General features: G+C 49.8%; 1 protein-coding gene across 2 annotated transcripts in view; it reads right to left on the bottom strand.

Moving 5' to 3' along the window:
* B4GALT1 (beta-1,4-galactosyltransferase 1) overlaps positions 1-13,832 on the bottom strand; it is a 54,796-nt gene that overhangs the window by 19,331 nt on the left and 21,633 nt on the right. For both annotated transcript variants that reach the window (XM_069575906.1, XM_069575907.1), the window contains one exon: positions 4,026-4,261. In XM_069575906.1, the coding sequence (XP_069432007.1) occupies positions 4,026-4,261 (236 nt within the window). The remainder of the gene's footprint in view (positions 1-4,025; positions 4,262-13,832) is intronic.

Raw genomic sequence — 13,832 nt, 5'->3', positions numbered from 1 at the left:
TCAGAGACGGATCCTGGGCCCTGTTTCTGGGGCAAGGTGCTGCCACGACTACTACGAACCCACTTGCATTTGTCATCCGTTTGGTAATTCCCCTAGTGGCTTATCTCACAAACATCCTGTATTTCTTATTAGAGTCAGGGCTGCCAGGTGGTGATCTGCCTTCCCTTTGCCCTTGGTGGTTTTATAGTTTCCTTTCTCAATGAAAGTATAAGGAAGGGAAGTGTGCACCCCACCTCCCATCTGCTAAAATCTCTTAGTGTCCTCCTCTGTACCTGCACTGGACCTCAGGTAGGATATCTGAGCCTCAGAGTAGCACCCTTGGCTCTGAAAGGCTGGACCTGCCAGAACCCTAACAGGATGTTCAGTCGCTGGCGGGCGAAGGCAGGAGGAGGGCTGGACGCTGAGAACAGACAGCAATGCTGCTGCTTCTCAGGCTCATCAACCCTCCACCCCTCTTCTTGTGAGACGCAAGTTATTATGGTGACTGGAGGGGACTAAACCAAAAGAAAGTGGTCAACAGCTGAGGGTCATGGGGCAGGAGCCACAGAAGCCCATGAAAGCTCACCCCTGTGGGCAGAGCCCGAGACACAACCCTTCTCGGAAGAAGCTGGCAGGTGGGCCATGGTCCCTAAGTTCACGACCTTCTGCTCCCATGGAGAACCCAAGAACGGGAGGGAGGGTCTCGATCCTGGTACTGAGCGGGGGTTAAACAGGAGGCAGGGAGAAGAGTACAGAGTTTATCACCATAGTCCTGGGCAGAGAAAACAGGCAGGAAGAAGGGGGACAGTGGAGGGGGGGAGGGAGAAGGAACTCAAAGCAGCTAATGTTTACGGAGGGTTCCCTGTGTGCCAGGTGTGTGAGTCACAGCCCCGTCCCGTGTGTGGGAAGGACTGTAGCCTTTCCCTCCCATGAATGAGGAAACCGAGCTGTGAAGGACTTGAGTCCAAGGTCACTGAGCTGGGAAGGGGCAGAGCCAATACCCAGGCAGTCTGAGCCTGGAGCTCACTGCCAGTCCTGGACGCCCAGCTCTGAGGAGGAGGGACCAAGTACCCTTGAGAAGGGAACTGGTGCTAATGTGCTGAGAGGGTGCTAGGACACGGGACTGGGCTCAGAGCTGCAGCCCTACTGTGGCTTATGTGCCTTCCTACTAGTCCCTTCTTCCAATCCGTGAGCCTCAGTTTCCTCATCAGTAAAACAGATGAGAACAGAACTCTCTGTTCTGTACCTCAGGGGTACAGGTGAATCCCAGCAAAGAATGAACGGGAAGTCAGGAATAGAGGTGGGGACACAGCCTCCACTTCAAGTGGAACATGCTGTGACCCAATGTGACCCACTATGGATGCAGGGCTAGGCAGCATTTCAACGTGGCAAGGGGAGGTTTTGTTCTTAAAAACCTGCCTGAGAACCTGAGGGCTAGATGTCTCAGGGGCCCCTCCTATTTTAGGCAATTTCCCTTCTTAAATTGGGTGTGTGTGTTGGGGCAGGGGCAGTGAATGAAGTGTCAAGACGACAGCAGGGTGTCTGAGACAGGAAGATGCTAAGAGGCCTAGCTGCTCAACAAATGGTACCACAAAACCCAAGCCAGATGCTCTGAACCAGAGCATCTAATTGTAACACAGGGAACGTGGGAAGGTTCTAAGTTGTAGAGAGGGCATGTTCCAAATGTTTCCCCTCCCACCTCTTTCAAGGCTTGGGCTTTCCTATCATCGCTTTATCATGGGTTTCTTATAGATACCACACAAGATGTCCTTTGCTGAAAAGGTAGGGGCAACTTCAGGTTTCTTTATGACTTGGTTACCTGGAAGTCAGATCACATTTTCCCAAAGAAATAATCAGGGCGGAGCTGGAGCAGAAGAAATAAGATTAGCTGGGGGAGAGGGAGATAAAGGAAATGATTTTCTCAAGGCGGAAAGTTAACCCTTGGAAGAGTAGAAAAAGATGAAGAAATGAAAAGACATGGACTAGGGCAGAGGGTAGGGGTGGGGGTGGGGGGTGGTGGTGAGGGGGAGATGATTATACTGACCAAACTAGAGGAAAAAAAAAAAAGAGAGAGAGATGTAAAGGTTTGAAAAATGAACAATAAAATCTTTCCGATGCTGAGATTCACATGGGAGAAGACAGGAGTTGGGGGTGTTTCCCAGCATCCTAGGGAAAGTGAGGAGGTGGGAGAAGAGGAGGCCTGCTTTCCCCCAGTGTTCAATTCACGGAATAGCTGTCACTCGAGATGGTTCTTGGAAGGCGGTTCCTCCAGCCAGATGAGCTCAGGAAACGTGCCGAGTTCCCTCTGGAGGCTGTCATGTACACCAAGACACTGAAGGCTCTGCAGGAACAAAACCTGCTTCCCGTTGTCCCCAGCATCCCTCAAATGCACGTGACCTCAGATCCCCATTTCGGAGAGCACACTTGGGGAGAAGTCCCGTCTTGGGCAGTGACCGGTGTGAGCCGGCAAAGCGGTACTGCTGGTCCAAGCTGGCTTGCCTATTTATTGTTCTGCCAGCCTGGACTGGGGCAGGCAGGAGGAAATAGCTGGTGTAAGACATGTGGAAATCTGTTGTTTGAAACTTGGGTAATATCTGTATCAATCCTGCCATAGGAACTTAGGACAGCGGCTAAATCTTACCGGTCCAATATATGTTTGACTTTATAATTCAACGAGGCAATCTCACATTTACTGAAAATACAACCTTTCTACACATCAGCATTCTCCACTCCTGCCCCAAAGTCTTCCTTGATCAGAGTCACCTAAATTCAAACACTTGGCATCATCACTAACTCTCTTTAACACTCTTTACCCAAGCATTTTAATCTATACAGTTTATATGCCACCCAGACCACAGCTGTCTAACTTCTGTTCAGGCAGATTTGTGGGAGGCTATCAGATACCTTGATGAAACAATCTGCCACAGTGTCTACACTGTATCACTCATCTACCGGTATAACAATTATCAATGAGGGAAAGGAGAGGCAGCTGGCGTGGCTTATGCTTAGTAATCCCTGCTGGCCTGGCAACTGTGGCTTCCTCTTCGAGGCGCTCAAAACCAGTGCTTTAATAACGGGCTCCTGAATCCTACCATGATCGACATGTGCACACTGGCATCAGACAAGTGTTCCTCGACAGCAGGGCTTTTTTTAAACAAATACTCGTTGGACTGAAGTGGCTTGGATTTTGCAGGGCCTATACCTATTCTCTCTTACATAATACAAATATTCTTCCATAATAAAGCCCAACTGTCTGGCTATCTTACAAGCAGATTTTCTTGGGGCCATGGTCTGTGCCTCACTTGGCCAAGGCCCTCCAACAGCCTTGAGGGGTTTTGCCTGCCACCTGTTCTCCCACCTTGAGATCCAGTTCTTGAGATTATTAGCAAATTGTTCCCTGGAAGGGTCCCACTTGCCATAAATGAGGATGGAAGCTTCAGGACAGGTAGAATCAGGAAACTTCGTCGTTTCTTTAGTATCTCTCTGCTTTGTCCTGGCAGTGCTCAGAAATGCCTAATGGACACATTGCTGTTTCTAGCTTTTCTTCTGGTCCAAGGTACATTCACAAAGTCCCTCAGTTTTGATGGAAGCTGTCAGCTGCTAACAATCTTTCTATTTAACTTACTACAAGAAGATCCATAGTTTATCTTGACGTGAAATGGGCACGGGGCCTTTTAGAAATGGAAATGTATATACTCTGTCTCTTCAAAGGAATTTCAATGGAATTTAGTAGAAAGATAAGTTAGATGTGTTATTCCACCTGGGAGGTTATAGTCTAAAGGTGGGAATTTAAGTATTCAGGCTAAACTTGAAATACCAAAGTTAAATTCTTGGGTGGGGGTAGGGGGAACTATACAGCGTTTAATTCATTTGCACCTGAGGGTGGTATGGTAGAATTTCAAAATGCCAGATGTCTAAAAAAGTACTTCTATTCCTTCACCCCCATCACTCACATATTTGAGTACATAAGTGCCCGCACGCGCACACACACATGACATACATACATACACGCCTTCCCTCCCTCCCTCCATCCCCCCAGACCTCACCTGGTTGATAACATAGATGCCATAGTCTAACTGTTGACGCTGCAGGATTGGGTGCAAGTAATACAGCCAGTACTTGAGGTGTTCCTGCCGGTTGCGGAATGGAATGATGATGGCCACCTTGTGAGGAGAGATGCAGTCCGTGGGGCTATAGCGACCACCCAACTTCACCTTCGGGTTCTGCTGCTCCACAAGCTTCAGGTCCACAGGTATGTTAAATTCAATCAGCATGGGGCCGACTAGAGAGGTGGGGGAAAGGAGAAGACATCAGGCTCCAGGACTGCCTCAGGAAGCCATCCCTGGGGAGGCCGTGTGGCCACGGCAAAGGCTCTCAGGCCAAGCACGAGGTATGATGTCCAGCACCAGTGCGACCAACCATCTGGGAAAACCTTTCAGTCCCAGAAAACCCAGACAGCCAGTCACCCTCTGAAGCACTCTCCTATCCCCAGGACCCACTCAGACTCTTATATTGCTCAACTGAAAAAATGGAAATGGAGTAATTCTTGCTCAGATTTCCGGACAAGCTGTTGTAAGGATCAGAGAGCACGGTTGAGAAAGCACTTTCTTAGAAATTCTGACATTGAAACTTAACTCTGCCACCTCCCAGCTGTGTGGCCTTGGACAAACAACTTACATCATCTCTCTGAACCTAACCTAGTTGGAAGGGAAGTGTGCGTGTGTGTTGAGGAGCTCAGTGTTGAGGAAATCAGCCTAAAGTCAGAAGGCAGCAGCAAGTGGCACGAGTTACCCATGTCTGGGGAAGGGATGTGATGCACGAATGAAACAAACTTGATGAGGAGGGGCTGGAGGAACTCGGGAAACAGAGAAAGAACAGCCAGAAGGAATGCCAAAAAAGAACGCTTAGATAAATAGTGGATGAAGAAGGAAGGTAAAGTCGGGGGAGACTCCACAAAGATTCTGTCCTGGAAGAACATGGCTCCAAATGAGAGAATTAAGTTCCCTAGTGCCTCAGATGGCAAAGAATCCTCCTGCAATGAGGGAGACCTGGGTTCGATCCCTGGGTTGGGAAGATCCCCTGGAGGAGGGCATGGCAACCCACTCCAGTACTCTTGCCTAGAGAATCCCCATGGACTGAGGAGCCTGGCAGGCTACAGTCCATGAGGTTGCGAAGAGTCAGACACGACTGAGCGACTAAGTATAGCACAGAAAAGTAAGAGAGCTGGGGCTTAGAGGAAAAACTGATGAGACCCAGATGGTGGATTCTGAGGTAGTGGCAGGTTAGGTGAGGAAAAGGTCAAAGTCAAGATCCAGATACAGGAATGAACGTCCCCGCCTCCTAAGTAGAAACAGGTGGAGCCGAGAGAAGACTCCAAGTCTGAGGACTGCTCCTGCCACAGCACACAAGAAGAGGGCAGGAGAAAGAGGCCCAGGGACAGACAGGGGATGGTGGACAGAGTGAACATTTCAAACCAGGTCCCCAGTATTCCCCGTAGGCCAGACTTTCTCAAAGTGGATTCCAGGTACCACTAGTCCCAGTAAGATGCTCAATGGAAAAACAGGTCCCCCTGGTCAAAAAAGTCTGGGAACCTTGCAAACTAAATCTTGCTTCTGGAAGGTCATAATGCACACCAAAAGCTCTGAGGAGCTGTGCAGTCAAGAAACCCCATTCAGGGATTTCCCTGGTGGTCCAGCGGCTAAGACTCCACGCTTCCAATGTAGGGGGTCCTGGTTCGATCCCTGGTCTGGAAACTAGCTCCCACATACCACAACTAAGAGCTCCCAGGATGCGACTAAAGATCCCAAGTGCTGCAGTGAAGATCAAAGACTCTGGGTGCTACAATTAAGACCTAGAGCAGCCAAATAAACTCTTTGAAAAAGAGAAAGAAACCCCATTCACTTTATCTAACCCATCACTTCCTAAACTTACTTAGCCACAGAACCATTTTATCAGTGAACACGCTTTGGGAACCATTACTCTAGCCTAACCAACTTTACCTGTGGAGCAAACCATCCACAGGAACAAAGGGAGGAAACCACACACAACAGAACAGAGGCCAGACCCTGATCTCAAGCTCAGAGCAAGCTCCCCTGAAACATGCTGGTGAGGACCACCCGGGGGCCACTGTGGCCCTCTGGTGCCCTGCTGGCTTGTCAATGGCATGTGACTTTGTCTGAGCACCTCTCGTCTTCATGGATCACTCACTCTCCCGAGATGCGGCAGCGCAAGGAAAGGAAGCTATGACTCACTCCTCTGGCCTGTCAGTAGGTGTGAACCTGCTGTCTCTTCTTCCTCTCGCCTTTCCTGGATCCCTGGGACTCCTCACCACTTCCCTCCCTGACACTGACCCAGTTCCATCCTCAAAGGACCTGCTCCCAATAGTCCTTTTTCTACGGAGACACAGCTCTGATCCTACCATTTTCCTGATAAAACCCTCCAATGGCTCTAAGGCCATGATCTTGGACCATGTAGGGTTAAGCCTCTTAGCTCCCCCTCCCTTCCCGCCCCTATGAACTGTGTCTGTGCCCACACTTTCCCCTCTGCCAGAAATGCCCTTCCCTCTTTCCTCTAATGGCATCGAGAGACCAGAATCTTCAAACTGAAGCCCCAATCTGGCCTTGTCCTTTATCTCTACTCCTTCCCACAGAGCTCAGATGGCAGACCCCCTGGGCAGAAGGGGATCTTTAGGGATCAAAAGCCCTGGTCTCGGACTTCCCTTGTGGCACAGTGGATGTGGATCCACCTGCCAATGCAGGAGACGTGGGTTTGATCCCTGGTCCAGGAAGATTCCACATGCCGTGGAGCAACTAAGCCCACGCACACAACTACGGAACCTGTGCTCTGGAACAAGAGAAACCATTGCAAGGAGAAGCCCCTGCTCTCCACAACTAGAGAAAGCTCTCACGCAGCATCAGAGACCCTGTGCAACAAAAACAAAACCAAAAAGCCCTGGTCTCTCCCTAGCCAAGCACATGGTCTCTGGAGGAACAGAGGCCTCACAGACCAGTCCCTCCCATGACTGCCTGTTGCCTCAGCCCCAAACTCCCATGGTGCCCTCCAGGGAGTAGGTCCTATGTCCTAGAGCTAAGTAAGGGGTCGGCGTGACCATTTTCTTCACACTGATCATCAAAATCAAGTGAGGCAATCAGTAAAAATATGGAACCTCAGGCCTCTGCCCTAGGGAGTCTGACTTGTCAGATCTCAGGAAGGACCCATGTAAATAACAAGCAGCCCAAGCAATTCTTTCTGGACAAATTGGGTGGTGGGGAGCGGACAGGGCCAGCCTGCACATCTTCACAAGCTTGGGGCCTTCAGGGAGGTAGTAGCCCTTTCCCACGAGGTCCCACAGGCCTGGGTTGCCTGACTCCCCAGCCGTGGGCACAGCCTTCTGGGAGGCCCTGATACACAGGGCACTTGTGAAAAACAAGAAGAAAAGACCGGTGCTCGGGTTCTTCTCACTTCAGAAGGCCCCATGACATCTGCACTCCATCCACGGCCTGCCCCACCTTTGGTTCGGAAGATGCAGCTAAACATATCTTCGTTTTCGGGAACCCAAAGGGCATCTGGACTGTCACTCTACCAACTTTCTCACAACTTCTGAAACCAACCCAGGAAAGAGGTATTTTACACTTGGGCTGCCTGGCCTCCCTGGAGCAGACACCTGCAGGCTTAAAGCATCTTACTCTCATCCCTTCGGGGGCTCTAGGAAGACAGCGGTGAGGCAGAGTTTCCTGGTCAGGAAAAGGCTGCCTGGGCCCTAGCTCAGCTCTGCCAGTGACTTGCTGGATGATCTTTGGGTGACGACCATCCACTCTCAGGATACTGGCTTCCAGTTGTAAATTCCAGGGGTTGGAACTCAAATGAACACTTACTTAACCTTATCACTTCCACCAACCACCACCACCACCACCACCTAGGGCTAACCAGCTTCTGTTCCAGAGTTCCTTCAGCAACTGATAACACTGTCCACCCAATTATGGGAGCGGATAACCTTCCCCCTGTTCCTTTAATCCCAGAGTGCGCGCGCATGCACACACACACACACACACACACACAAGGTATTAATAGCATGTGACCACCCATCCATGGGAACCTACTCAAGCATCAAGCCAGAGTCTTTCTGAAGTGTTTGTTTAATGTAAACATTTCCTGTGGTGTGTCAAGGCCACTTTCAATTTGTTTCAATCAATACTTTCTGGACATCCACTGTGAACCAGGTCGGGGAGGTGGGAGGTGATGATGGGATGGACACGACAGTTCCTGACCTTGAGGCACTCCCTGCTGAAAAGGGCAGGATCCATGTGAAAACTACCCTGGCTCAAGGCTGTCTAAGGGACTGGCTGTCCCAGCGGCTCCACGCAGAGCTTGATCACCAAACAGCCTCTTCCCACTCCCTGCTCCTCCCTGTGCCCCTCTTACAGCCCTGCCGTGTCTCCCACACAGATGGGAAGAGTGAACCCCAGCCCTTCCTGCCCAATCTGACAATTCTTTTCCCCACCTTCCCCCCTCGAAGCTGCCACTGCTCTGAGAACCCTCCAGCTCACAACCCTGAGATGGGTCAGGGCTCAGCAGCCGTGGAGGCTCCTGACCTGGAGCCGAATGCCTTCCTGGGTCTGGAGCCAGGTGGGAAGCTTCCCCACGTGCCCTACTCACCTCCTGCCATGTGGCAGGGGCTGTCCTGGGCAGCACACCTGGCTCTGTCCTAATGACAAAGTCTAAGCGCTCAGACTCCAGGAGGGCAAGTGACCAGCTCTGCCCGGAACCTCCGGGACTTGCCAGCCAGTCTCAGAGACACTGTGGGGGCCTCGGGGAGAGGCGCGAGGAGGAGGCAGAAAGCTGAGCCAAGGCCCCCTTGCTGGGTGGCGCATGGCGGTGCTACCACAAACCCTTGGCCCCGCTGGGTCGGCTTGTGTGTTTTCTTGGCTCTGAGAGCTGGGAGGCAGGGTTACGTAAGCAGATGAGCAGATGTGAGCCTGTCCTCAGCTCCTCCTGCTAAAGCTCCGCCACGTGGGCCTCTCAGCTGGGAGTCCAGGTCACGGCCTTGCGTGTAAGTCGCTCAATAACTTCAATGTGTGAGCTCAACTCAGACAAATTCCACTGCTCCCTAGCCCAGCACAGCAAACCTAAACACACACGCACCCCTCGTCAGAAGTCCTGCAGATCAAGAGCCAGCCCAGCATGGACGCCCTGCCACCCTGCCAGCCAAGCCACTGGTTCACTCCTCTGGGATCAGCCAAAGAGGCTGGAACATCCAGTCATGGCTTCCCAACTGAGCAGCTGATTGGTCAAGACAGTCCTCGGCCTGAAGTGGGGTGATGACAATGGTTCACCAGCCCGAGATGGTGAATGTAAATGGTTAACGTAAGGACTATGTGGGGCTTCCCAGGTGGCTCAGTGGTAAAGACTCTGCCTGCAATGCAGGAGCCACAGGAGACGCAGGTTCTTGGGTAGGGAAGCTATCCTGGAGAAGGAAACAGAAGCCTACTCCAGTATTCTTGCCTGGAAAATCCCATGGACAGAGGAGCCTGGGGGGGGCTACAGTCCATGTCTCAACACGACTGAGCAACTGAACAACAAAAGATGATGTAAGTGGTCCTTCATTAAGCTCAAAGAATCAGTATATCAGAATGCCAGTTCTTCCAAGAGGAAGTACTTCTTACTCATTAAATGTTAAGATCCCCTTTCTTTTAGGAAATGAGCACAGTAGATTTTAATGTTGGATTGCTTGTTTTTTAATTTAAATTTAAAAAAAAAAAACCCCAAAACAAAAAAACACCCTTACTTGGCAACCAGGGATCAGGACTCCCCACTTTAAAAAAAAAACTTTCCTGAGTGATGAAATTCACATTTTTGGGAACTAGCCCATGCCCAGAACTTTGTGACTCAACCAGCTGAGATGTTGGAATCTCTTCCTTGGCCAAGCCTCAGACCTAACAACATGGCACAGCCCCTCTTCAAACCATCCCTCCCGCAGCCCACCCCTCAGCTCCCCTGCGGTGTTGCTCCTCGGACTGTTGCTGTGGGTGAGCCATTTTCCTCTGTACCAACCTTCCAAAGACCTGATGTAAGCTGGAAGCCAAACTAGGTACTATCAAATCCCCAGGCACAGGAATGACAGCTGTCTGCAGTGGTCTTATCAATCCACGGTGCCCCTTGTGACTGCAGACTAGAAATGAGAAGCAACGTCTACTGCAAGGGGCTTACACTAAACCGTCTCTCCAACAACTTCGTTATCACCAATCCGACAGCTGCCTGGCCACAGCTCAAACATCACCTCTCCTCAGAAGCCTTCTCAGACCACTCAAGGTTGGTTCTTCCTCTTCCTTTGTTAAGGACTCGGAGCACCATGTCCATTTAAGCATGCACCTAGTTAGCACACACCACTTGCCAGTTGGTGCCAGGCATGCAAGCAGTGGAGGATGGGTTAAGAAGAAGTCTTTGCCCTTGGCCAGGAGGGAGACTGGCAATGCAAATACAATGCTGAGGGTAGTAGTGGTAAGAATAGAGGAAATGGCACAAAGGAGGGGGAGTCAACTCTGGGGCCGGGGAACAGAGTCAATCAAGGAAAGCTCTGCAGAGCAGCAGCTGACTCTAATGGCTCCCTCAGCTCCACCCCGGGAGGACAGTCATGAGTGTCCACTTTGCTGCCGTGGACATGGAGTACGCCAACAAACCTGAGCCGAATGGATGGTGCGCAGTTGTTCTCCCTGCCACCAGTGCAAGAAACGAAGAGGATTTCAATAAACCTTGAGAAAACGTGACGAAGGTTTAACGTACAAGAAAACACAAGAGAACGTGATGGAGGAGGACAGGACAGAAAGCCACGAGATGGGACTGCTCATGGTTCATGGTAACCATGTCTCACTGGGTTTTAAAATCCAAATCACAAAGGCTCCCAAAGTACTGGAAATCATTTCTTAAACCAGATGTTCACGCTCCTTTTCTTTATACTTTTGGGTATATCTTTAAAATCAAACAATAACTATTTAAAAATATAACCCGAGGTCAAGAAGTGTGATCCCCCCTCTTCTTCATCCCTTTCCCAATAAAGAAGTGTCTTCCAAAATAAAGACTTCAAAACATACAACTCCATGACCAGAAAACAGGAATCATTTACTCTAAAGGCTGGCCTGCTGAGTCTCAGACACACTGCATGCAGGACACAATGTCAACACCCACTTGTTTTCTGCCAACTCATCATCCAAGTTGCTATTAGACCCTGAGGGGAAAAACACTTTTTCAACAGGAAGCTGAGCACATTTGTGGTCTCAGAACCCTGCATTTGGGGGCACATAGAAAAACAAAGTATTTGCTCAAAAAAATAAAAGAGCCTGCCAGAGCAGATCTACAGAAGAGAGCCCAGGAGGGCGAGGGGAAGCTGGACAAGCCGGACAACACAGTGGGGCCATCCATCTCTGTGCTGAGGAGCGTCCCTGCCACGCGCCTGAATTACCACATTGAGTACCTCTTCTAAAATATGACCTGAAAGTGACCTGGCCGGGAATGAACCTCAGTGGAACTGCCTATTCTTGTGCCCTGCTCTCTCTCCCACTAAATTCCCACCCAGCCTTCACACAAAGGCCAAGCCTTCACATTTGCTTTATTGCATGTGCTTTCAAGATATTGTTGAGGTTTCCATCTACTGCAGAGGTTCTCAAGTTGAGGAGTACATAGACAGTCATCTGGGGAAGCATGTAAAATTGCAGATTCCTGGATCTTCCTGCCCAGAGCTTCTGATCTGGTAGGTCTGAGGTTGGGGCCCAGGACTCTGCCTTTTACAAGTACTCTAGGTAGCACTAACATAGGTCCCTAGAGTATAGTTTGAGGAATGCTGGTTTGTAGGCTCACCTGCTAAACACCACCTCCCTCCCACCCCCATGAAGCTCTTAAAGAGTGAAGCACCAAGAAAAACAACTTATGCTCAGGAACTACTGCATATCGTTGCTCTCTGACGTTTCATTTGTGGCTTTTGCAAAGTGACAGACGAAATGGCTATGCTGGGTTGCCGCATCTGAATATCTACATTTTAACTCTGCCTGAATCTTAACTTTTAAGCTATATTTTCTCTTTCTCTTGTTTTATTTATGTTGATCCTTTTTTACAGTGTGTACTCTTGCCTGGAGAATCCCATGGACGGAGGAGCCTGGTAGGCTGCAGTCCATGGGGTTGCGAAGAGTCAGACATGACTGAGCGACTTCACTTTCACCATGCATTGAAGGAAACAGCAACCCACTCCAGTATTCTTGCCTGGAGAATCCCGGGGACGGGGGAGTCTGGTGGCCTGCCGCCTATGAGGTCGCACAGAGTCGGACACGACTGAAGCAACTTAGCAGCAGCACTCTTATGCTATTTCAAAAACCTTTGTGAAGTAGGCAAGGGAACAGTCCTTCAAAGTTCAAACTTTGAATTTCAAAGCTTTTCCAGGATCCTTCAGGCCAGCTGGTCTGTGCTCCAGCTGCCTACAAACACTCTTCACCTACCAATGTTTCAACCTTTACAAGACCGCATTCAAGCCCCCCGGGAGGAGGGTGCCAGTCTATCTACCTGCTTCCTCTAGTAGACCCTTGTCTCCTTGAGGGCAGTATACCATTCCTTTTGAACTTGGAACAGTTTCTAAAAGAACAGGCTGTACAAATGTTGGTGATCCCCACAACACATTCAGCTATGAACTAAGAAGCTGAGTTAGCAGAATTGGGAGCCATCTTGCCTATATGATGCTTGAGAATCTAGCTGTTGTCCTAATTACACACCTACACCCAAGGTGACCAAGGGCAAGAAAACTCTCCCTTCTGAGCTCTAAAGATGCCTTTGGTTTCCAGGTATAGCACCTAATTCATGACCTACGGGCATATCCCCCACCCTACATTTTAAAATGAGTTTCCTCCAGATTCTAGCCCTATAATTTTAGACACAGTGGTAGTATACAGCCTCATCTTCTAAACAATATATTGCTATTTCCTCATCTAAACCTCACACTGCCACATCAAACAGGTGCTTCCCCAAATACCACTTGATCCTTGAGAGAATAACTCCAAAGTTCAAAGTCTAACACGGGTCGTAAAATCATCAGAAAAGCCTTGGATGTTCACCTGGTCCAGGATCCTATTACCAAGGGCACCAAGGCCTAAACCTAAGGGAGTGAAGGCAAGGTCAGATTCCATCACCTTGAAGGGTCAGGGTCCACCTTGAAACAGGCCCCTTGGATAATCCTAGCAGACCAGGGCTGGAGGGACCTTGAGAATTATATTTTAACCCCAGTGTTACACAAAGGACAGACAGCCTGATAGATTTCTGCAAGGACACTTAAGATTTGCAAAAGAGTCATCCTTATCATCTCCTTATTAATCCTTTAAGATTCTGATGATCATGGCTATATCTACACAGTGGGCAGCAGATCACAGCTCACGTGGCCCTTTGCTTTCCCTCCACTGTGCCCAGGGGGATAGTCCATCTCAGAACTCCAGGGTTCAGAATCCATGGGGATTCTGATTCAGGGAGCCTAAAAGTGAACCTGATGCGACATCGCTGATCTAAACCCTTCTCGTGTATTTCCACACATACATGGTCATGGTTCAGAATTCAGAGTGGGCAGTAGAAACAAGGATAGAGAACTAGGGAGCCCTGGGAGACCCCAGGACTGGGAGCCTAACAGTACACATCTGTCCTGGGGTAACCCAAGGTTTCTACAGGCACAGAGATGCACGGCCTGAGATCAGGAAGCAGTGCCCAGGGATCAACGCTTTTACAGCCCAGTAAACAGGCTTCCCAGCATTTGTCCTCTGGGGAAAAACTGTCCCAGGAGGAGTTTCTGCTTTGTTTGGTTCCAGCCCAAACGCACACTTCCTCCTCAC

The sequence above is a fragment of the Ovis canadensis genome, chromosome 2, assembly GCF_042477335.2.
Source record: "Ovis canadensis isolate MfBH-ARS-UI-01 breed Bighorn chromosome 2, ARS-UI_OviCan_v2, whole genome shotgun sequence".
Lineage (NCBI taxonomy): Eukaryota > Metazoa > Chordata > Mammalia > Artiodactyla > Bovidae > Ovis > Ovis canadensis.
This window is presented reverse-complemented; position numbering and strand designations above follow the sequence as displayed.